We start from the raw sequence: 25,073 nt of genomic DNA, 5'->3' as shown, positions 1-25,073 counted from the left end.
TTTTTCTAGATTTTCAATTCATATGTGAATGGAGGGTTAGTGAAATGATTAAGAACTTCACCTCCCAAGTCGGGGTTCAGAGTCCAGATTGTCTCCCCAGTGGGCTTGCTCCCCCAATGGCTATTGACCACAAATCACAGGGAAACCCACATGGTTAGGATGATGGTTTTCTTATATATGTTTTATTATTTTTAACTTGTGGGGCCCACATAATTTGTGGTATTTTTTAGTTGTGGGCCCCACATATTCGTGGTTGTAAGGTGTCGGGGAGCACAGAGTGCGCTCGTCCCACTCCCCCCATTATATGTAACAGCTCATTGGAAAAAAAAAATAAAAATTCAATTCATGCAATGCTTAGATTGTTCCTGTTTTTAATCATTCGCATTGAATTTCTATCTTTGGTAATTCGTTCGCATTGAATTTGAAGTAATCCACAACTTGATCATTATCTAATCCTTTTATTCGGTAATTTCAATCTTATCACAAAAAACTTGGTAGCGTTCTCCATATAATTGGTGAAGCAATTCATATTTTCCTCTGTTATTTTCATAATTTTGTTTTAGTTTCTTCTTATCATCGTTTTGAAATTTGGATTTTGTGAATTCAGTTTCGACAATGGAGGATTACTCTATGCCGGAAGGTTCCCTCTTCCTTGGTTTCGATAATTCTACTCAGTAAGTACTCTGTTAAATTTTCTTTTAATTCCTTCATTTGCAATCAATGCAACAGCTAAATTTGATCAGATTGTGTTTTCATTGCCACATCAATACGGCTGAATAGTTGTTCTTATTCGATTTTGTTTAGTTGTGCCGCAATTTCAGGTTTTGAATCCATTGAGATACTGAATGATTGCTTGTTTTAGGTCACTGAAAGCAACTGTTTTGGATTCCAATCTTAATATTGTGACTTCTGAGGTTGTTCAGTTTGATTCTGATCTGCCCCACTACAAGACCAAAGATGGAGTTTATAGAGATCCATCTGGAAATGGTAGAATCGTGTCCCCCACTTTAATGTGGGTGGAAGCTCTTGAGAAACTCTTGGAGAAGTTCACGAAATCGAAATTGGACTTCGGAAGGATAGCTGCTGTTTCCGGCAGCGGACAACAACATGGTAGTGTCTACTGGAAGAACGGCAGTTCCTTCAAGTTGGCTTCTTTGGACCCTGGGAAGACATTGCTTAATCAGCTACATGATGCTTTCTCTACAAAGGAATCGCCAGTATGGATGGATGGTAGCACAACTGAGCAGTGCAACGAGATAGAGAAAGCTGTTGGAGGGGCACTGGAGCTGTCTCGACTTACAGGTTCCTGTGCTTACGAGAGATACACTGGTCCACAAATCCGGAAGATATTTGAAACACAGCCACAAGTGTATAATGAGACAGAGAGGATATCGCTTGTTAGCTCCTTCATGGCTTCTCTTTTGATTGGAGCTTATGCGAGTATTGATCACACTGATGGAGCAGGGATGAACTTGATGGATATCCAACAGCGTGACTGGTCTAAAGTTGCTTTGGAGGTCTGTTTATTATTATTTTTAGAATTCTTATGTATCTACGTCGTCAATGGTGAACATAAAGTAAATGTTGTAGTTTTCCTCCTTGTCATGATAGGCAACTGCACCTGGTGTAGAAGAAAAGCTTGGGAAACTAGCACCTGCTCATGCTGTTGCTGGTTTTATAGCTCCATATTTTGTGGAAAGGTCAGTAATCCTCTTGTAAATCATATACATATGGATAACCTCTAGTTTCTGATTCTTTCTTACGTTTGATTCACTGTATGAACCTATGCCACCATGATGCTTCTGTCTTAGTGCGTGAAGAATAGGTCAAAATCATAGTAAATTCCTTGAATGAAGAAAATGAGAAGATAAGACGGGTTTGTTAGTGCTATGAACAGAAGGGAACTCTATATGGAGCAACAATATTCATCTTACCAGCCTACATCAGCACAATATCATCATGTGTTGACACAGTGAGTCTAGGATGGGATGCCCTCCTGTTCTCTAGCTACTCTATTCCTTACAAATTTTCACCCACAATTTATTTGGCAAATGAAGGAATTGATTTCATAATTAAGAGATGAAATGTCAGGATTCATGTATCTTTTTGAAAGACCATTACTGGAGTCTTAACTCAAGCAGTGAGGGATTTCACAAAATAGTGGCCAACCGAAGCCAGCTTTATTGCCTTTGAACATAGGGAACTCGAAAGTTAGTTTAAAATTGCAGTTAACAGCAGAGGGCGATGAAGGACACAAAAATTTGCATGTCTTACATACACACTACAACAAATTATCTGTTTAGCATATAAAGCTTCATCAGTCTTCCAAGAACATTACTCTGAGGGTTTAAGAGAGTGGTTAACGTGTGATGTCTCCCTCTAGCTTCCATCGTTAGAAAAGCAAGACCAAATCTGTTGCATCTAAATGACATGCTCCCCTTTCCTGCCTTTGCTCAAGGTACTGCTGAATCAATCTAGTTTGTTTGGAACCTAACTAGGAGAAAGGAAATACCACCCAGAGGTGATTTTTCTCTCTTTGTAAAATTTACATGCCAAAACAAAAACTCAATTTTGAATTTTTTTATTTTTTTATTTTTTTATAATAACAGAATTATTACCTTAATGCAGGTGAACAATTAGAAAAGTTGCAGCACTTAAATAATGCTAGTTAAAAATCAAAATGAATACTATCGGCAGGTTATAAGGTAATTCTACAGGCTTGGAGCTTAAGCAGGCTCAATGAAGTTGAAGAGCTTGCTGCCCTGTTCCTGTCAAAACAATCACTAGAATGGTTCAGCTCTCAAAGTCAATTTTACTGAATAACACCTTAGGTTTTTCAGTGTTGACTTTTTCCTTATTTTGGTGAATGACATTTTGTTGTTTGACAAGACAGTCTTTGAGAGCATTAATGTCATTGTCAGATTCTTACTTATGTAATTATAAATTATAACATAATTATTCTAGAATACTATCATCAGTATTGTCAATTTATGTCAACAAGTGTATGAAGCACTTGGTAGCATGTGGTGTCCAAAAGGGTCATCTGCCAGGAGGTCTTGGGTTCAAGCATTATTGTTCACATCTTCCCTTCGCACTTTACCTGGTTACCTTCTTACATATTCAATTAATGATGAGAATCTCTTTGAAATGTTTTCAGGTTCCATTTCAATAAGAACTGTTTGGTTATTCAGTGGTCTGGGGACAACCCAAACAGTGTGGCAGGTACATCTTCATCTATAATTTCTTCCTATCATACTTCTCTTAATACCTTCTCCTGCGAATATCTTTTCTTCATGTGAAATACATATATTGAGGCCAGAACCTGTCGTAGAAAATTTCTTCTGATATCCAAATGAAACTTCAAATTTAGGGAGTTGAATAAGCATTTTTATACAACCCAAGCGTTGTTGTCTCCTTTGTGAAAAAGCCTGCAGAACATATTCCCTGCCAATAAATGATACACTAAGAACTGTAAAATTGATCAAGATATATGGCCTCTTTTCTGACCCTTCTATTGATTTGAAATTCCTATTCCCTTATCCGCCTCCCCACCCTTCCAGGTAACAGGTTGATACAGAAGGAAAAAAAAAAGGGAAAAAAAGAAGAAGATGAGAAAAATAAACAGTTACATTGAAGCATTAAGCACTTTCTAGAACTAAGTATACTTGTGTTCTCTTATCTATTCTTGTTTAGCATCTCAGCAACCATATATTTTTTTCTCATGGACAATTAATGCATATTTTTTGCATGGGCAAAAATCTTCTAATTCCATCTGAGTTAGTACTTGTTCCCTTAATCACCGTGATTATTGATTATGTGTTATCCATGTGTGGCCTTTGATAGGTTTGACGCTTAATACTCCTGGGGATCTGGCAATTAGCCTTGGAACAAGTGATACTGTAAGCTAATAGCTATCAATTATTTTTTGGGCAGTGGCCATTCTGTTTTCTTTACCATTGCCAATCTCATTTTATTGACCTCATGTACATGAACCAGCATATATGAAAATGTGGCTCTCATGCACATGAATGGAACCCCACAGGTTTATTTCATCTAACCTAGATGATCTCTGACAACCAAAACCATTATGATAGCTTTATTACTTTTTTAACTGGTCCCCGCTGGGTAACAGAGCTGAATACTGCCCAATTTTGTGAATAGCTGACTGCTTATTGCCGAGGATAGTCTTAATGTTGTAAAGAGTCCATCACTTTCTGTACGACAAAGATTCTAGCTTCAAATGCTCACAGATTTCCTCATCCTGAGGGCCATTGACGAGTTGTTTTCCTCATTATCATACTCATCATTCAGGTTTTTGGGATTACAAGTGAACCTAAGCCAAGTTTACAAGGGCATGTCTTCCCAAATCCTGTTGATGCAGAAGGCTATATGGTAATGCTTGTCTATAAGAATGGGTCCTTGACTCGAGAAGGTATTATCTATAGTTTTGATATATGCAAGATCTCATCCAAAAAAATAATAATAATAACAATAAAAAATTATATCCATGTTGACAGTGTGATGACTAAATTTGTGGTTCTAGATGTACGCAATCAGTGTGCTGATCAATCTTGGGAGGTTTTCAGCAAATTGTTGGATGAAACTCCTGCTCTAAATGGTTTGAAGTCTTTGTTTAATTGATAAACTTCAATATCAATTACTATGTGGAGGTTTTCCCTTTGTTCTCTAATTCCTGTCATTTACTGAAATAGGTGGGAAGCTGGGATTCTATTATAAGGAGCATGAAATTCTTCCTCCCCTCCCAGGTGGTACCAGTGCTTGCACACATTTCTCATTCAGTAGCATGGTGGCATAAGTTGCAAAATATTTCTATAATGTTATGAATAATATTTATGTCTAGAAATCCACATTCCCCATCTTCATCGTTAGTTAAGGTACCATGATGTGCAATCACCATTTCTTGTTGTCTACTTGGCCCAAATGCATGTCTTCATCGATTAATTGAATACTTGACCTGATCTGGAGTATGACATTCTTTTAAATTGTTAGAAGTCCAACCACCAAAAGGAGTTGGATCCATTTGGGGAAATCCTTCAATTAGGATATACATTCGTAAGTTTATGAAATGGTGGGTCACTTTTTGTTTGTAACAGTAGCAGAGCTAGGCCAAGACCCAGATATGCAGGTGTTAAACTTCCGAAGGTGAATGAACCTTTAATCATTCTAACTCAAGTATGTATATGCTTGCAGTTGGTTTCCATCGTTATGTTCTTGAAGAATTTGAGGGTAACTTTTCGAATGGGTCAAAAGAGCATGAAGTGATGGAATTTGATGCTCCTTCCGAGGTTGGTAATCTTCAGCTAGTCATTTTCATCCATTTAGTTGCATCCAGCAAGTACGATCTGTTGAGCCATCTTTAGAATATAGGTTTCTTGAGTAGGACAATCAAAGTGAGTTGTTAGTAAATAATTTATTATCTATTGATTTTAGATCCTATAACAAGGCAAATGGCTTTCTTTTTTCTTCTCTTCCATTAAAGGTAAGAGCAATTATTGAAGGCCAGCTTCTCTCAATGCGAGCTCATGCAGAAAGCTTTGGGATGCCAATTCCTCCAAAACGTATCATAGCAACAGGTGGAGCTTCAGCAAATGAGAGCATTCTCAACTCAATTGCTTCCATTTTTGGCTGTGATGTGTATACAGTCCAAAGACCAGGTATCAACCTATTACATCATTTTCAATTTCCCACTTCTCTACATTTACTTATCTTCCTCAAAAATTGAAACATGAAATATAGCACTGAGTTATCATGGAGTCTAAGCAACCCAAGGCATTGTACAAGGCGACGAAGGTGCCTTGGCAACTTTGTTGCTGTTTGATCTGTCATATTATGGTTGTTTCAGGACACGTGACTGGCCACAAAAATTTTGGCCAGATCATGGGTCTAATCTGGCTGCTTCAACCAAACATTGCTTGCATCCAAACAAACGCGCTGTGGCTATCATATTTGTATAAATGGTTGGCCTGACCAGGTAGACTCTTCCTAGAATAAGGGCCATGTTCTGGCATGGTATTTGTCTGGTGAGTCTCGTGTCATGGGGTTGAAAATATACGTGAAATGTGTCTGATTATTTCCAGTTATTTATATCGTTTTATCCTTGATAGAAGTTTTACCCCCTTCCCCCGTTCTTCCTCTGCATCTTTCATTGAGGATTGCAGTTCAAGTCAGCCCACTCTTTTTAGTTTTATACTCTTTATCCCATCTGGTCATTCTCGAACTAGTTTGCTTGCTCTGTAAGTGTTTTGAATCTCCCTTTTGATGGGTACCTTCCCTTATTGTTTATTTTAAACTCTGGCCTTTTCCTTTTTAGGACTTGTTTCATGATTCATATTTCCCATTTGGCAGATTCTGCTTCCCTTGGAGCTGCTTTGAGGGCAGCCCATGGTTGGCTATGCAACAAGAAGGAGAGTTTTGTACCCATATCGTGCCTATACAAGGATAAATTGGAGAAAACAGCACTCAAATGCAAGCTTTCAAAGACAGCAGGAGACCCAGAACTGTTTTCCAAATACACTTTGTTCATGAAGAAGAGAAAGGAAATTGAAGACCGCCTTGTTCAAAAGTTGGCCCGCCGGTGAAGAAGAGAATTCCTTGAAACATAGTACAGCTTTCAATAGTCATAGCAAATTTAGTTGAAACATCCTATGGACAACTTTTCTAATAAACATTTCTTCTTCTTATTTGATCCTATTTGGACATTATTTAATAGGATTATCAAGTATTTTTGTTTCTTGTTTGTTAATATGGAGGTTTACTTTGAAACTCAAAAATGCAAGCAGCTTGTCATAAATTACTTCGCTTTCATATTTGATGTATTTTTCACACACAGCAAGTTGCTTTTGTGGTTGAGATCAAATGCCATGTATATTCCTAAATGTGTAAATGTTTTAAGGAGAAAGATTTGGATCTACTGAATGTTCATAATAATACATAATCTCCTTTATAAATAATAACGTGAATATTTCATCTCATCAAGCATCAAATCCATGAAACTTCTATATTATGAAAGAAAATCCGATGATGAATAACAGTAAAATTTCTAACTTAAATTTGGATCACTAGTATTGCAATACAAAGAAGTACAATTATACCTTTTATCAAACCTTTATGCATCTAATATCTAATTTAGCTGCACCACCCAACACTGTCCCCTCAAAGCATAAAAAAAAGATAAATAACATTATTAAAACCTTACTTTCAAATTGAACATATCCCTACCTCACTAAACTCAAGTTCCTATATTGAAATAAACTGTGTAGGATTCATCTCTCAAGCTCAGCAATGGCATCAGTAAGAAGTTCCTTGTAAGGCCTTTTGCTACAAAGCTAATGGGATGGTATCTGCTTCTCCCACTATTGAAGGTAAAGCTTACTGCCTGCTGGAATCCAGCATCTTCTGTCCCCGACTGGCAACTGAGCTTAGCACTTGTGCCTGCATTGTAGTTCAGCCCACTAAATACAAAACACCCCTGATGGCTCCCTGACTCCAAAGAAACTGAGTTATTGTCACCATTTAATCCTGCCACCACTTTAAATGTAGACAACTCCTTATCACTAGTTGCAGTTCCCACAGAAAGGTTTTCATCTGGTCCTTGACGCACCACCAGTGAGCCAGGAAGATCAAATGGTTCTAGCATAACTGACTTGCCAATGACATCTGCGGGTGACGAGAAACTAATGGGGCTCATGTCTTCAGCGATAAGTCTGAATGTTGCATGGACAGCAAAATCTGTGCCCTGTTCTGGTAATGACTCCTCCATTGTAATGGAGTTGTTTGTGTTCACAAAGGCAAACATCACATTGTTTGTTACTTGGGTAAGAGAGATAAGCTGAGAACCATAACTTCTGGGGATTGCGGTTATCCAGTCTAAGGGTGAGTTTGCTGTTCCTGTTTTAATATCCCAGTCACCGCTTGTCAAACCAACGAGAAGATAGGGCCCATAAAAGATGGCCTGCAGAGAAGCAAACTCAGGTCGCTCATCTGAAACACGTCCAAAGAGATTGTCAGCATTGTCTCAACAGGGCAAAAGTATGTCAGTGAGTAAAAATGTACATGATACACAGGCAGGTATATCAACTTTAGAGAAAATTTATATATTGAGAAGCTCCATTGATGCTACCTTCCAAGTACAATATATAAAATCCAAAGACAGGTATACAAGCTTAAGATAAAAATTGAATATTGAAAAGCTCCATTGATGCTACCTTTTATAGCCTCTGTTCTTAGACCAATGGGTAGCTGAAGGGTCAAATTGTCTCCAGCACCCCATTGCCTCGTGACTGCCAGAAAAGTACCTGGTCATGGGAACATGGAGAATTAACAATCAATAATTTTTCCATCTGAAACCTGTAAATGATAAAATTATGTATATGTGCATATGAAGAAAAACAGGGTAGTGCATTTAAAGGGATGAGATAAAAGAGAAAACCAGATAACAAGCCACACCTGGCTGAGGTAAATTCAAATTCTGTCCATTTAATGTTGCCTTAGCACGATCTGAATATGTCCAATGTGGAATCCGCAAATTTAAGGTTGATGATTGGGCTGCTCCCTGCATAAAGTACACATTGCAAAAGTCATTGAAACCATTCACTAAATTAAGCAAATGCCTTGTAACTAGAGACAAATGGCAAGAGCAAGCGAGAGAGACTAAATTTGGACCAATTTTGCAGAATTGGGAAAACTAAAATGCAGCACATCTTTTCATTTTCTTTAGATAATACACTAGCTTCAAGTTACCTCCTTCAGGAAAAATGCAAATGTCAGTCGAAGGTAAGGATCCCAGGAAACAACAGGTCCTACTGTCTGATTTAGCACAATCTGTCCAGCTTTCCAATCAAAATTGCTTGATATAAACTGGATCACATAAAGACCAGGAGGTGTTCCCCCCTCCTCAAAGTAAATTGAATCTCCTAATTTTGAGAATGATTCGATACCTAGATAAGCAACATGAAGGATCAGGGATTTATGAATGAGTAGAGCACTTGAAGTGGAAAACTGGAAATAAAAGAATAAAATAAAAAAATGAAAAGAAAAAGGAACAAAGAATGGAAATCAATCTCCTCCTCCCCCACTCCAAACCCCCCCCCCCAAAAAAAAAAAAAAAAGGAGAAAAGAAATAAAATAAAAACCCACTTCTTAGACGCTGGTTCTTTGTTTTTAATATCATCACAAGAGAGAGACACCCTCTATAAGGAAGAAATCAGGGATAGGAGCTAATTTGAACAATGAATTTATGAAGTTAAACAGTAGGGTCCTCAAGTGCAGACCTGTCCCATAGCAACACCAGAAAGAGTTAAACTTTGTTCCCCATCTATGGTAACTCCGGCCCTTGGATACCCCACGGCCCTGAGGAAGCATATAGATCATAACTCCAGGTTCCGTTCCTCTCTGGATACTTAAGACACCATTTGTCAAGGCACGCTCATAATAATCTGCATATGCCATTTCCTTGGTCCATCTAAATAGGTGGCGAGAAACCTACAAATAAAATAATATGAACAAGAAACATTATAATCTCACTGACTAGTCTTATCCAGCAAAGAATACAAAAATATGAAAGCAAATCCAGTTTTTTTGCTTGTAGATGAACATGATGTTAAAATTCTAAATGCCAATCAAAATCAGTAAACTTAATTGGGATTAACCATCCACCTCAACTTTCTATGGATGTCATTTCTATCCCTAATTCTTGATCTCTGGCCTTAAGGAAGCCAGATGCAGATGAAGATTACATCTTTATGATATCATGCTCACACACATCTGGACAACAAATGGTAGCACTTCCTGAGAACACCTATTATAATAGTGTCCCCGCTAGGAATGATTAAGATAAACACAGAATAAACTACCTTTAGCATATTATATGTAGTGCAAGATTCTTCATTTTCAGCCTGCAGAGTGTTTGCAAGGCGTTTTGGGTCAGACCTGCACATGGATGAAGAAACAGAATGCCATTAACCATTTTTTGAGCATGTATCACCAAAATAATGCATTGAAGGTTACATAAAGCTCGGGTAAGGGCTTTATGTCCAGTCATAGGCATTGGTTGCCAGGAAAAATCTATCTAAGCTCTACTCAAAAGACACAAGAATGCTAAATTATATTACCAGAACTCACTAACTGATGTTCCACCTGTAGCATAGCTGTGTGAAGAATTAACGAGATCCATAAAAAATGTCCCTATTTCCTGCCACACCAAATTAAATAAGAACTACAGTACTGGATTGATATGGAAAAATGCTCACAGCAAAATATAGCAGGTTTACTGTATGCAGTACAATTGGAAATCCCCCCCCGGGGGGAACTAATGTCCACTAATAAAGATATTATAAGTAAGACAATAGGAGTTCCTCAAGAATAATAAGCACCCAAGGCCAGGAATTCGAACATAGGTTAAGTAATGCTATCTAAATCCATTTTCCTATTCTGGAATTTCTCATTGAGGGGGGAAAATGAAATCCCTTCTTTCAAACAAAATAATTTACAGTGGAAGTTGCATGATGTGAAAATTAAAGAAGTCAGTCCAGTAGATAATTAAAAAGAATAACCCAACTCAAGAAGAGAGAAGATGCTGTACAAATGAGCTATTTACCTTGTAAAGTGGATCACCGGTTGTTTCATAACGCATTTGAGACCCAATGACAACGGGGATATGTGTGTTAGCATGAAAGCCAGAAATGTCCGATGCCTGCAAGCAAGGGATGAAACAAGAGAAATTTCAAACAATTCAAATGATAAGAAGTTAAGAACCAATGATGACATGCTTTGATGTTTCCTCTAGATTGCTATCCCTCCCCCATCCCCCTGTGGCAGACAGTCAAACACCCCCAGAAATAGGCCAATTGTTAGTTTCTAGGGCCTCAGCTGCTCTCTCATCTCCCCCTCTTGACCTCCTTGCTCCCCCCCCCCCTCGTCCCTTTGTAATCTTCTCCTGTTGTGGTGCCTGTTGCTTTTAATATATTATTTATTCATCCAAAAGAAAAAAGTTGAAATCACCAATAATCAACTAACTAGAACTGTTACCAAAAGTTCCTCTTTGTGTCTGCAATTACATGCCTGGTATTCCATTTAACTATTTGTTTTTTCATTTGCATATTTAATTGGACCTGAGTTTAATTTTACCAAAACATAGTAATTGAAATAACTTTTTTTTCTCATCAACAAACCATTTTATATAAAGAAGACAATTTCAAATAATTATTATTTCGATCCAACTCAACTGTACCTCATCCCAACTAAAGAAGAGCCTGTACTAGAATGGAGAAGCAAAGAAGTCTATACAATAAAAAAGACCATCGAGGAAGGCTATCAATAATAATAATTACCTTCATTGCAAGCACACCTAGAAAGCATGGTTTATCGAAACGGTGAGCTAATTCCAAATGTTTCTGATCATCCTGCAGACATTTTAAATAAAACCTTAAGTGAACAAAGATGGAAAGAAAAAAGATTAGAAATTCATGTATCAATCAGAAATCAAAGATTCAATAAGAAACTGCCTTCCAAATTGATCAAGCTACAAATGTCAAATACATAATTAAACTTGTTAGTAAGATATTGGAGCTTCTCGTATAAGTTAGAAGTTGGTGCTCTTTATACCATAGGTATCTTTCTGGTAAATTGTAAACTCATGGTGTGACTACGGCATTATACTGCCATGGAAAAAAACTATTTTATATTTACAAGGACAACGGGTTGTGCCTGAAATCATAAACGGTAAGTTAACCAAACAGACAAAGATGCACTATCTAATTGAGGACTGAGTGTGGAAATACCAAGAAATAGAAGTCAAAAGGAGGCCACCAAAAAAGAAAAATTGAACCATACATGGTATAGTTCCACATCAACCATTTCTTGAGATGATATAACATACAAAAAAAATTGACATTGAGATGAACCAGATAAGTCTTATTGTCATGCTGTAATATAACATATGAAGTAGCAAAACAATGGGAAAAGGAACTCTGCGAGCAGTGTGGCCTAGGCCAGCACTTCCACGAGTCTACCTCTCTCCTCCCCAAATGAAAAGACACATTGCCCCTTTGTTTTGAGAGGAGAGAGAGAGAGAGAGAGAGAGAGAGTCACTTGGAGTGTTACATAGACAGGAAACTACTTCCCTAAATAAGAGGAATCATTCCCCCGAAGAAGAAGAAAAAAATATGAGAGGACTCAAATAGAGAGATCTTACTGTTATGCTGTATAGTTTATAAAGGACATCATTCATGCCGCCAGTTTCTTCATTTAGAGACAGATAATGCCTTTCAATAGAATACGTTGATATAACATTCAGAACACGGTTATTGAAGTAGTCAACCATCCACAACACCATATTCAGAGCTTGTTTATTACCAGCAAACATGTATTGATCCAAAAGGCCTGCCAAAATCTGTCAAAGTAAATCAGAATATTATTTATGATACCTCACTTCCAATTGAGCCCACATAATAAGATACTTGAATCAGATTATGCTACCTTGTGAATGGTGTAGTATGGTGCCCAAACTGGTTGTATAGCTTCAAAACGGTCAAACTGCTCAGATGGAAAAGCTGACAGGTAACCTGAGCCCAGTTGCTTCTGACAGGCATCAAGTGCAGAAACCACAGCAGACATCTTCCCAAGTAGAGTTCCATTGTCAGTGCTAGCCCACATTTGCGCTGAAGCACTCAGATAATGCCCTTCAAAATTGCAAACAGGAAGCAGATTTTCAATTAAGGATGCATATCAAACCTTGAAAAACTAGAATTAAGAAAGGAAATTGATGAATTTAGAGCACAATATTGACTAAGGGAAGTCATAGGAGCACAGTATGCAGCTTGGGTAGGCCTACGTCAGGAAATTAATGAATTTTGGACCATTTGAGCACTTGTCTGGCAAAGCTCAGTGCAGTTTGTTTCAAAGTAAAGCCCAAATTAAACACATACGACACAGGCCCAAAGTTAACGCTGCAGTTCATACTAGTTCAACGCAAATTTCTGACATGAGAAACAGTTTATTGAACTACCAACCAAACATGTATAAGACACAACAAATGAAGGAGCTGATATTGCATAAATAAATGTATTGATACCAATATATTGGATCATTCTACCAGACCGATCAATTTTTATTTTTTTTTCAATTACAGGCTCTAGGAGGATTAATTGGTTTCATAAGTTGTTCTGAAATACACAAGAAATTCAGTCTGCCCAACAAGGGAAAAATTTTCCCATTCCACTACATTTTGTTATGCTTAGAAAAAATACCAACGTCTGAATGGTACGTTTGACTGCAAGACAAACAAATGAAAAATCGTTTACCAGGTATTAAAAACAGGGCTGGCTTGATGGAGTTCTCTTAAGGCAAATGAACTATGCTCAGTTAAAAAAAAAAAAAAACTACTGGATTTATCTTTCAGTAACTACGATTGTTTTCCTACCAGTATGCTTCTCCATTTCATATTTGATATATTAAACAATGTACATGAAGAAACCCAATAAGTGCAACAAGCAACCACTGCCTCCCTCCTAAAACGAGGAAATAAAGCAAACTAACAAGAAAATGTTTATGTTGGAAATGAAACAAGGCAAAACAATAATTAAGCAAAGATGAACAAACAGAACTAACCCACAAAATGACCCCGAAGCTCAGTTTTTGGGTCCTCCCATCCTCCATAAGGCGTTCCAGGAGTTGGCAAACCAGCAGTTTTTCTAAAACTCCAGACCAGGCTGTCCACATCCAACATCAACAAGTACTCCAAGTTTGTCAGCTGAGCTCGCCCATGTAATGAATTGGGGTCCAACCTCACGTTACGCAACGAGACTTCCTTGAGGAAATTCCCTGCCTCTTGAAGCTGATTAAATTTATCTGAGTATTTCATCTTTCTGTACATCATCGCCCAATTGCGCTCCTCCCCATCGTCACTCAAAAGCTTCCGAGGAAACAAGTTAAGCCAGGCTGAATCATCTGTTGGGATCAGATGATAATGCGAAAACATCTCTTTCTTCCAAGTTTCATTATTTGATCTCAATAGCTCATACCGGTAAGTATGGGAAGAGATTCGGGTTGGGATATTCGTACACTCCTTCCCATATACAAATCCACAACCATTGAAAACAACAAGGACGAAGAAGAAGAAAAACAAGAAAACAGAGACTTCCAATTTCTCCATTTAAACTCTAAACCTCATCAATCGAACATAAAAAAATATAAAAATAAAAACAACAACAAACAAACTTCAAATTCAGCTCAAAAACATACCCATCAGTGAAAACTATTTATAGGCAACAGGAGTAGGTGAGTTTCAAACTTGACCCTCTCGTGAAAGGTAAGCAAATTTTGGCGTAGAAGAAAAATGAAAATAGGAATCTGAAGAAATGAAAGAAAAGACTATCAGAAGTCGAATTCACGGACTTACTGTCGCTGTTTCTACTCAAAGAAACGTCCGTGAATGCAGAATAGTCAGAAATTTTCGAACTTCGAAGCTGCTTCTGAAGTGGGTATAGAGTATATATAAGAAGAAGAAACCGTAGTGTCCAAGTGTAGATCTCCATCGGTGATTCATCACCGTGACCAAGACGAATGGTTGAGGTTTTGCCAGTTATTACTGAGAAGAACCCAGAAGAGATAATCACAGAATTCTTTTGGGCTAATTATAAATTCACTGACCATTGATTTGGATTTGCTGTTTTGTATTATCTTCTGGAGAATGGAATGGAATCTAAAATGGAAATGGAAGTGAATCACATAAGAATCAGATTTGGTTGGGCTGTCGTTGTCAGTTTTATTTGATTGAAGTGACGAAAATGACCTTGGAATTTGTAGAGACACTCTACATGTCTTTCAAATCAATGACCGACATTTTTTGGATAAGATTTTAATGACCTTGTTTAGGACTGAATTAACTAAACTGCCATTCATGGTAATTATAGGGTTTTTTTTTTCTTCTTTAATATATAAAAATTTATATTAAACTCTCTAAAGTAATGCTATACAAAATATAGTAATGTTTATAAAACAAACTGGCGGGGATTGTCACCAAACACGATTAAACTGAAATTTCTTTGAGCTGCGGCCTAAGAAATAAAAAAAAGAGTTACAAGATCTATGGACAAAACAAAAAGCTATATAAACTAAACTAGTAGAGAGCTTCAGAATTTCCTGGACTAAGCCATGACTTGGCCAGTTTAGAAACTGAACCTAGCTATTTAAGGCCTTTATGACTATGAAGCAATCTGAAAAAAATTACAACCTATATAATACGTAAATTACAAATAACTAATATAGCTTCTCTAAATACTTTTAATTTTGCTACAAATACTGAAAAACTAAACCCAAAAATAGCCTTTGCAAGAAGAGAACGTCATTTAGGAAGTTGTGTTTGATTGGCATTTGTAAATTATGTAATAGGTAGTTTCCTAAAAGAGTAGTCAAGTTATGTGTAAGCTAACTTAAATGAACTTTAGTTTAAAAAATAAACGAATAAAATAAATTTTAGTAAAAAAAAAATTCTCTCACCAATATGTCACCTTTTAAAAATGATGTATTATTTATAGAATGTATTCAATTGTTACTTTGAATTGTAGTTACAACTTACAATGCATTAAAAGTCATACTTATGAGAGAGAGAAAAGTCACATGATTGACTAAAAACAAGAAAATAAAGAAAAAGAGTAATTTTTTTTGAATGATTGGAAAGGAGTCACGTGAATTCTAAATAAGTTCAATAAGACAAAAGTCCAAGTTAAGAATGCACTTAACGAAGAACACAATAAGAAAACTACAAAAGGGCAGGTTTTCCTTAATATTAACATCACTAGAAATATTCCATGGTGTTCTATATCCCATAACATTTTGTGGGTAAATGTGTTTTTTTGTGTTTGTGAAAATGAGCTTGTTACTTATAGGCAATGGTGCTTGTGGGTTATGAAAATAGTATGTGTATGAGGTTAAGAATTCGAATCTCCTAAAGTCGAGAGTAAAGTCCAATTTCATATTTAAATTAGTAAATTTTAGTAAAAAAAAATTTCCTCATCAATATATCACCCTTTGAAAATGATGTATTATCAATAGTAAGGAAGCATTTTTCAGGCAATATCAATGAAATGTTCTATCTCTGAAGAGTACTCTATTGATGGGATTATTTGTGTGTGTGTGTGGCTTTTTTTAAATAATTACCCAATTCCCCTACTTAGTTATTAATTTAATTAGAATACTCTATTTATAAAGACAATGCAAATAGATAATTGCATTTGTTTATTTAATTCATTATAAAATTAATTCAAATCTTTGTCAAGTACAACTATCAAGAAGAACTTCATTGAAAAAAAAAGAAAAACTATCAAGAAGAGTGATTATTTTTTATTTCTAAAATATATACTTTTAAATGATATTTTTAAGTATTCATATGTTACATTCGTCATATATGCACGCAACTAAAAATGATAATTTTTGTTGGGGACCAAAATCGCATTCTACAAATCTCTTTCTCCTTCACATTAGTTATGCTTAGAGTGGTAGATAAGTTGAGTTCTTTAGATAGATCAATGAGAATCAAGAGATTGCAAAAAACTAACATTGCTTTCATCTTCACCTTTTTTTCTGATTAGATGCAAAAACTAAGGTCTTAAAAGTCAACTTCTTAAGTATCAAAAGAAAAAAAATCATTTATGTGAGGGAGAAAGAGGAATCATGTAATTAAAATGGGCAAAAGTTCAAATAAAGAATGCCATTAAGGAAAAATGCAGTCCATATCAGTAAGAAAACCACTAAAGGGTTAGCTTTTCCTTCACGGGAAAGCCACCAGAAATAGGTTACAAAATTAAAGAACATCACAAGAAATATTCCCAGGTGGTCCATGTTCCACAACATTTTATGGGTAAAAATGCATATAGAATTGGAGTTGTGTTTAGTATCTATTACTAGAATAGATTTTGGATATAGAATGTATTTCAATTCTGGTAATTTACATTGTATTTCATGTTTTTTTTGGGTAGAAAACAAATGCATTGATCACTATAGCTTAGCTAGTACAAACTGTGACATCTGAATTACATAAATGTAAAAGCAAAAGATTGGTATGGACAGCTCAACCGAAAGAACAATCTCAAATAAATGATCTGCCACAAAATGGTACTTTACAATGTAGTTTTAATGCAGAGTAGGGTCTCATAAATCATTTTTGCTAGAGTAGTAGAGGAGTCATGTGAATGATGGAAGTTCAATAATATGAGCAAAAGTCCAAAAATAACACAGTTAAGGGAAAATGCAGTTTGAAGCAGTAAGAAAACTACAAAAGGGGCAGGTTTTTCTTAATGTGAACATCACTAGAGACATTCTCATGTGGTCCATATCTCATAACATTTTGTGGGTAAATATATATGTTTGTTTGTGGAAATGGGTTGGCACTTGTAGGCAAGGGTGTTATGGTACGAAGTCAAGTGTTGAATCGATCTCTTCGAATTTAAGGGAAAAGTTCCGCTTTATATTTAGATTATATGTAATAGTTATTTTTGAAAATGTACTTAATCTGCGTGTAAGCTGGCTCAGACAAACCTCGATTCTTAAATAAATAAAATAAAATTTTATTAAAAGAAATTCTCTCATCAATGTTTCACCCCTTGAAAATGATGCATTATTTATAGAAAGGAAACATTTTTCAGATGACATCAATGAAGTATTATTCTATGTGCAAAGATTATTCTAGGCTGATGAGATCTCTTCTTTTGTATTTAAATAATTCCCCTACTAGTTATTAACTTAAATATAGAATGTTTTATGTGCAAAGAGCATGAAAAATTGAAAATAGATGGTTGGCCAGTTGGGTTTGTTTAATTTAATCCATCATAAAATTAATACGAATCTTTATTAAGTATAACTATCAAGAAGAAGAAAAAACTGTTTTCTATTCCTCAAATATATTTTTTCATATGATATGTGTAAGCACCCATATATGTTACTTTTGTCATGATTACACCTAAAAAAAAGGATGATTTTCCTTTGGTGACAATCATAAGAAACATAACAATGGCACGCCAAGGAAATTGGGGACCAAAATCACAATAGATAAATATTTATCATTGTAGATGGATGTAGTTTTCTTTTTCCTTACTCTTTCACTTAGCTATGCTTAGAGTAGCAGATAAGTTGTGTTCTTTAGATAGATCAATGTGGGTCGAGAGCTTGCAAGGAACTAAAACTATCTTCATCGTCACCGTCATCATTATCACTGTCACCGTCACCATGACTCTTATCAATACTTCACTCATCCACCAAATATTCTTGGAGAGAAAAAGAAGACAACAGGGCGGCACCGCCGCAAGGTGGAAAAAAAAATACAACCAGTTGTGAACATTTTATTGTTGACAAAAATCTTTCCCTTCCCCCCCCCCCCCCCCCCCCACCAACCAACCCCCCCCCCAAAATTAAAAAAAGGTGGGTATATGTAACGTGGCACCATTTTTCCCGGGGGTTGTTCCACCAACTACCATTAGGAGTCCATATTTGATTTTAATAATAAGCTAGAGATGAGACCTTACTGTACCCTCATAATTGACAAACTCCATAGCATTACTTAACATCAACCACCTTTTGACTTTAACTTGTCAAACCAGAAAAATCAACAATTAATGACTAAAGGAAGGATAATGAGGGTTACAACTCAGACCTTAGCTATCATTTTTAAATTTCTCAGCTAAGTTCAGTTCATATACCTAAACAAGGGTTAGGTGATGACTTAGCTGAATCCAATTAAACTCTAGAAATATCTACTCTTGCAAAAATATTAGGGTCTTTTTCAGCTACATGAACCCTATGAAGGTAGGTTTGAGTTCTTTATAAAGCCTTTTGTTAAGATCCCAATCTTTCTACTGATATGCAGTGAGGTTCTGTAATGGGTGGTAGTTGAAAATGCATGTCCATGTCAAGTAGGAGATAGGGTGACATAGAATCTAGGAAGGCACCAACTTCCGATTGATTTTGGATCCTCTAGCCGTCATGGTAGAGATCGGTCTTTCTTTAATTTCTTACCACAAAATAGAGATGGCCCACCTCCAAATTTTGACCGAATGAATCACAAATGAGATCTTATCGGGCTTTACATGGCTCCCATTTCTATTGTGCGGTGAAGAAGTGTGAGGATAAATCAGAATAGAGTGCCTTTGGGAAAGTAGAATCAAAAGAAATTCTTGCATGGTGGAATTTGTAAGACATTTAAAAAACTATTTGCTTTCAGCCCTTGGGGCCTTTTGGGCTGTGGAGCATTTGGTCAGTGCTTTGCTAATTGTGTTATTGTATTTGGTTTTGGCATTGTGGGCCTCTGTTGGGCTCAGTCCTTGGTCATGGATGCTTTAACTCCATTGATGCCTAACAAGTTGGCTTCAAATTTTTAGATTTGTCCTTTTACAATGGTTTCTTGATGACTTGCTACTCAAACACCCGGAAACCTCTTGTTTTAGATGTTAATTTCCATGGGTTTTTCTCCGGTAAAGTTAATTATGCAAGCATTGACAGAAGAATGATATGGAAGTTAAATAACTGTACCAAAATGGAGCTCCACTGATTACTCACCATGGAGGCCCTGTGCTGAAAGGTCTCGAAGCAATGAACCACATTCTGTGATAAACCCAACAGCTACCTTTACACTTATCATCAGTAGGATTTTTCAGCAGCAGTGAACAACTCAAAATCTCACAAGATGAGATATAAAGTTAAACTGTGGCTAGCAATTGAGGCTGTTGATGAAAAACTATGTATGAAGAGAATGATCATGAGTAAAATCAGTGCAGTAATGCTCTTACTAATAGCAAATAGAGAAAGAACAATAAAGAAGTTAATGCATATCTTGTCATTTCTCTTTTGAGGTGCAAAACAATCCTTCCCAATAGAAGATCACCCACTTCAAGAAACTTGGTATATATCAACAACAGCAAGTCAGCAACCATTGCTGCAAAACCAACTTTGAAATGTATTGTTAACAAAAATTTACATTATTAATGTACCCCAATACTTTATTCTTAAAAATTATACAAATGGTTAAAGGGGTTTCTCTTCACTCATCTTCTTCCTTCAGCTTACTAGAAATTACCTGCCACTAGACCCACCTTCTAAATATCAAGAAAACTTCCAATATCTTCTGAATAGATGAAGACATGACTTAGACTCATAACATCAATGGCAAACCCTAACCACATATGATATGGGCAGCCAGCCCATATGTTTTCTGATGATCATGAACTTACAGGAACACATCACATGTTCTAATCTTCGCCAACAGTGTTACAAGGACTAGGACAACAAGGACAAAAATTTATAAACTGTGTGTGAGACTTTTCTAAGTCCCCTGATGCAATCAATAATATCCAAAGGAACAGAATTTTGGTGTATGCTTGATTGTCCAGAGGAATTTTTCACTTCCTGATTGATTGTAATGGATATGCTTCTGCCATTGGTACCCCACAACTTTAGGTATAAGTCAAAAACTGAATGTTTGATCATTTATTAAACCTGGTTCCACTAGCTTGTGTTGTTGATTTTCAACAATCGATTAAGACTTGGCCTTACTGCTGAAAACCTTTGTCTGATTAAGGGCTGGGTTGACAAGCAGAGGTAGTGATGGTTCCTTTAACCTTTTACGCTTCTTAACCACACAAGAGGGATATGACCCACTTTTAAATACTAACAAAGATGAGATTCTTTCACCCATTTTAACTTCGAACTGAGATCGATTCTTTATACATTGGGTAGAAGATTGTATTCCTCTCACGTGTTCTTTCTTCTCTTCTCCCCTAATGTAGACATCCTTTGGCTGGAAGAAGCCTCAAGCATTGAGCAAAGACAGAAGTACAAGGATGCTTTTATCCAAAATAAAGCATCAATGAGCCAATTGAACAAAGTCATGAATCATGATAACCCGACCAGTTCAATGGGTAAACCAGAAATCGGCTCATCACTTTTCCATATTCTATCCTTTTGAGGCGCTTTGATTACCATTTCATATTCCCTCCCTTTTGGTCCAAATTGATATCATACCCATGCCACATTCCTACGGTGGATAATCATAGCTGTACTTGTATATGTTGTTTTCATGTCTATGTGATACATACACATCTTGTCACGCAAAAATCAAATGGTCGAGTCGAAATAACATTCTTTTAATACACAAATTATATATCTAACAATTAATATCAGAGCTAACACTATATCAAGAACTCAAAATACTAAAACTCATGTATCTACCATAAAGGTAGAAGTACAGGTGCCCTTTGATGAAAATCAACTTTAAACAAGCTATGCTATTCTATTCTATTCTATTCTAATCAAACATCCTTGTGTTTGAAGATTCCATTTTGCGTTTATGTACAATGGGCAACATTAACAAATTATCCACTTTTATTAGCCGTTCTTTGTGGTATTAATGTCACGTTAATGAGTGAGTCACTTACACTGTTAAATAGGTCAGAACTCCGACAACGACAACTCTCTCCGATCACGGCATTCCGACGACGGCGATGGAGGAGCTACCGGCGGAGCTTTAAGATTCCGGTAATATTCGTCGATGTGGGTCCCACTCCCACCATCTGTTTTCCGCTTCGTTACGGTCTCCGTCTCCGTCTCCGTCTCGTCTCTCAACGCCAGAAACGGCGGCCGTAAAACTTCCGTCAGCAAATCCCATCTCAACCCTCTGAAGAAAGGATGTCTTTTAATCTCCGCTGCACCGTAGTTGTACCCGAGCCTCTGTGTGGGGTCCTTCTCTAATAACCGTTCGATAAAGTCCGTGAGAGCCGTCCGTTTTCCCACGAACTCAGGTGGTTTGCTTATAACGTTCCGAAACGTTTCCTTCCTGTTCTTCCCGCGAAATGGTGTCGTACCGTAAAGCATCTCGTACGTTAAAATCCCCAGGGCCCACCAATCGACGGCGAATTCGTGTCCGTCACCTCGTACAACCTCGGGCGACACGTACTCCTCCGTTCCCACGAACGAGTTGGATCGTTCTCCTGCGTTCGTGAAACTCGGTCTCTTCCGACTCACCGGCGAGACACGAGCCGATTTCACCTTCTTCAACATCGCCACCTCGGTCACCATCGTGATAAGCCGCGTCAAGTTCCTCCGGTGCTTCGCTTTACCGTCCGCCGCCGCAGCTTCTTCTATCTCCATTACCGGATCCGGCGACGAAGCAGCGGATCTAGGTTTGAGGGTTCTGGAGAGATCGAAATCGGCGAGGATGATGTGGCCGGATTGTTGAATCAGAACGTTTTCCGGCTTCAAATCACGGTAGACAATGTTCATGCTTTGTAAATGTTCGAGAGCACAGACAATTTCGGCTACGTAGAAGCGGATCACGGTGGTGGAGAACACATGGTCCGTCTGGTGGTAGCGGAGCACGTTGAGATCGCCGCCTGGGCAGTACGGCACCGCCCAACCCATGTACTCGTCGGTCTCCAAGGTACCCAGAAGGGTTGGAAGGAAAGGGTGATTCAAGCGTGAGAGAACCGAAACTTCCCATCTTGCTCGTCGATCACCGTCGAATTTGGAAGAAAGGGTTGATTTCTCTACAACTTTAAGAGCAAAAGGAAAACGAGCTTCTGGGTCTGTTGTTTGATCGTGAACCAAGAACACAGTTCCCATGGCTCCTTTGCCCAAGACCTTAATCGCTCTCAGCTTGTCTAGGTCTAACGCCGGTGAAGTATTCTCCATCATCAAACACAGAAGAAACCAGAGAAGAAGAAGAAGAGAAGAATTGAGAATCACAGAGAGAATGAGAAAGAAGCAGACAAGGAAGAGAAGAGAATATGGGTTTTGTGTCGCAGCAGAGAATGTTTAAATCATGAGAAAAAAATTCTTCGTTTCTCCATTTTATTCTTACGCGATGATGGCGAAGTGTTATTGTGTATCAAAAATCGACGGTTCAGGATTGTTCCTTGGAATCATAGTGAATTGGAGGGATGAGATTAAATAGTTTGAGTGAGATGAGAAGTATATTAGCGAGGGCAGATTCCACGTTTTTCGGGTTTGATTAGTTTGGTTGAGTTGGTTTTGAGGAAGTGAAGGAATAAAGCACACGTGTGAAGTGGTTTTAAAAAATCTGAGCCACACATAGGATGGATAAAGACAAAATTGAATTTGTATGGATGCCACATCGGATTTGCCATAATCTCATTGTTGGCAGTTACTACTATTTTCAGTGTGGTGTTTTCTATTACAGGTAGTGGGGTCCATTTTGATACCGTTAGATTGAGCTAGCCTAGTATGAAAGCGGTTAAAAGCCCAACCTCCCTAGGGGTCTTGGATTCGCATTCATTCGGCGGCATTAATTATATAAAAGCTCCATTAGGAATGTAATCGTGATGCGCGCAAGCTGACCCTTATGCTTCTGCATCTAACATGGTAATGCCTATGGTGTCTAACATCAGATAGACGCTACTTTTGTACAACTGAGATTTAATGGAGTTTACGTGGCATTCATCCAACACTGGGCACCACAGGCACTATTGCATCAAACACACCACCGTAGTAAGATCCTCGAGTATGGAATAAGTTAAGAAGTTTGATTCATTCTATACCATCAACTTCAGAGCTTTTGAAACATTGATCAAGTATATAACAATATTTGCTTGTATAACAGTCAGGTTGGCAAGATATTGAATTCCTGGAAGTCTGCATTTGCCTGACTGCACCTACCAAATTCATAAATGAGTCACCCAATCCCAGAGAGTGGATGGCACATGTATGAGGCCATATATGCCTTGGCCACTTTTGTCTTGGACAATATTGTTTACCAAGGAGTTTGATTTTTTATGTAGCTTAAAATATAATAAAGGAATAGATTATCTTTCTCATAGTGTCTTACATAGGAGTTTGAATATAAAACAACATTGGAATATTCTTAGTGTAACATAGATCAAATAAATAGATAATCTTAACTAAATAAGGCATAAATATAGTTGAATGGCTGTATAAATAAATCCTACCACTAAATCTATTAAATTAAATATGAACCGTTTATGGTGGACGATTCAGATTTAATTCTACCAAATTTAATGATAAGATTTTTAGGACAGTCCAGCCAAACAATTTACATTGCCATTCAACCACCACCTTCCCATAATATAATTACTTAGATTTTTTTTTTTTTTGGGAACAATTGTTCAAATGGTATTGATTGATGTGTATAACAATCTAAGAATATTCTGAAAATGTTTTTATAAATCATTTTTTATTCTCATTGATGAATATCTTATTACATGCACAATTTTGATGATATTTTTCTTTTGTATATTGTGAATATATTATGATAACAAAAAAATATAAAGTAAAAAACTCCAAAATATTCAACTAAAGGGATCTACCATTAGTTTTGGGCAGATAGACTGTCAACTTGGCTATATGAACACATTTGAATCCAAAAAAATCTTAAAAATATATAAAATTTTCCTGTAGTTCTTGATGTGGGTCTCTCAAGTTTTTTGAAGATTCTTGAAGGGGATATCAATAATGATATTTGGTGATTGATGTATTTATTGAATTAGAATTATGAGATTGCTAAGATCCAACTTTAGGGTTTCCACTAGACTTGATTGATTTAGATATATCACTTGATAATAATGCCTACCATACCATTTGGTGCCATACAAATTAAGAAAACTTTTGCTATACATACATATTTTTTTAAAATAAAATTTGTCCTTTATAGTATTTAATAGATTTTTTGGTAAATTTCAGAGAGGGAGAGAGACTTTCTCCAAACCATGTAGCTTTGCCTAATATTCATTTCAGGCTTATTAGTTCATTATAAGTGGTAGTTAATATTGATTAGTACCCATTCCAAATAAGTAATCTTCTCCTCTAGGCTTCTACAACTAAAATTTGAAAGTTTTATTATTATAATCGTGAAGATTTGATGATCGGCTTCATCGGCGAAACTTAATTATGGACATAAGGTAATTAGTACCTATTATAATTATACTTTCAAAGTACACTTCAACATAGGCAAAAAGAATCTTAAGGTATAGTTATAACTAACCCTTATTTAACATCAAGAACACAATTAATTACTAACTAAACTCCAAATTGGGAGA

At 36.8% G+C, this 25,073-nt stretch overlaps 2 protein-coding genes and 1 pseudogene across 5 annotated transcripts; 1 reads left to right on the top strand and 2 right to left on the bottom strand.

Annotated features, from left to right (window-relative positions):
* Positions 1–323: 323 nt before the first annotated feature.
* On the top strand, positions 324–6,829 carry XK-2 (xylulose kinase-2). 3 transcript variants are annotated; one of them, XM_089136527.1, is made up of 12 exons: positions 324–465; positions 608–674; positions 863–1,517; positions 1,612–1,700; positions 3,158–3,222; positions 3,844–3,899; positions 4,312–4,432; positions 4,544–4,618; positions 4,713–4,766; positions 5,212–5,306; positions 5,501–5,675; positions 6,367–6,828. In XM_089136527.1, the coding sequence occupies exons 2-12, from the start codon at positions 616–618 to the stop codon at positions 6,597–6,599; spliced, it is 1,677 nt and encodes a 558-aa protein (XP_088992653.1). In that variant the 5' UTR covers positions 324–465; positions 608–615; the 3' UTR covers positions 6,600–6,828. The 3 variants fall into 3 exon arrangements, with proteins under 3 accessions (XP_088992653.1, XP_088992655.1, XP_088992654.1); XM_089136529.1 differs by lacking the exon at positions 324–465 and adding an exon at positions 472–494 and having other exon boundaries at positions 6,367–6,829; XM_089136528.1 differs by lacking the exon at positions 324–465 and adding an exon at positions 497–515 and having other exon boundaries at positions 6,367–6,829.
* A 216-nt stretch (positions 6,830–7,045) lies between these two features.
* On the bottom strand, positions 7,046–14,673 carry LOC149003615 (uncharacterized). 2 transcript variants are annotated; one of them, XM_089136526.1, is made up of 12 exons: positions 14,417–14,673; positions 12,496–12,698; positions 12,212–12,409; positions 11,349–11,420; positions 10,616–10,711; positions 10,131–10,210; positions 9,873–9,948; positions 9,291–9,501; positions 8,761–8,957; positions 8,467–8,572; positions 8,226–8,315; positions 7,046–8,001 (listed from the first exon to the last, which is right to left on the bottom strand). In XM_089136526.1, the coding sequence occupies exons 1-12, from the start codon at positions 14,550–14,552 to the stop codon at positions 7,250–7,252; spliced, it is 2,217 nt and encodes a 738-aa protein (XP_088992652.1). In that variant the 5' UTR covers positions 14,553–14,673; the 3' UTR covers positions 7,046–7,249. The 2 variants fall into 2 exon arrangements, with proteins under 2 accessions (XP_088992652.1, XP_088992651.1); XM_089136525.1 differs by having other exon boundaries at positions 7,047–8,001; positions 13,627–14,509.
* Positions 14,674–20,502: 5,829 nt separating this feature from the next.
* LOC149003614 (serine/threonine-protein kinase UCNL pseudogene) lies at positions 20,503–22,807 on the bottom strand (annotated as a pseudogene).
* Between the last annotated feature and the right edge of the window lie 2,266 nt (positions 22,808–25,073).

Source organism: Hakea prostrata, chromosome 10 (genome assembly GCF_041222555.1).
Source record: "Hakea prostrata isolate BN-2017 chromosome 10, UWA_Hpros_2, whole genome shotgun sequence".
Lineage (NCBI taxonomy): Eukaryota > Viridiplantae > Streptophyta > Magnoliopsida > Proteales > Proteaceae > Hakea > Hakea prostrata.
The sequence above is the reverse complement of the archived record's forward strand: the minus strand, read 5'-3'. Positions and strand labels throughout refer to the sequence as shown.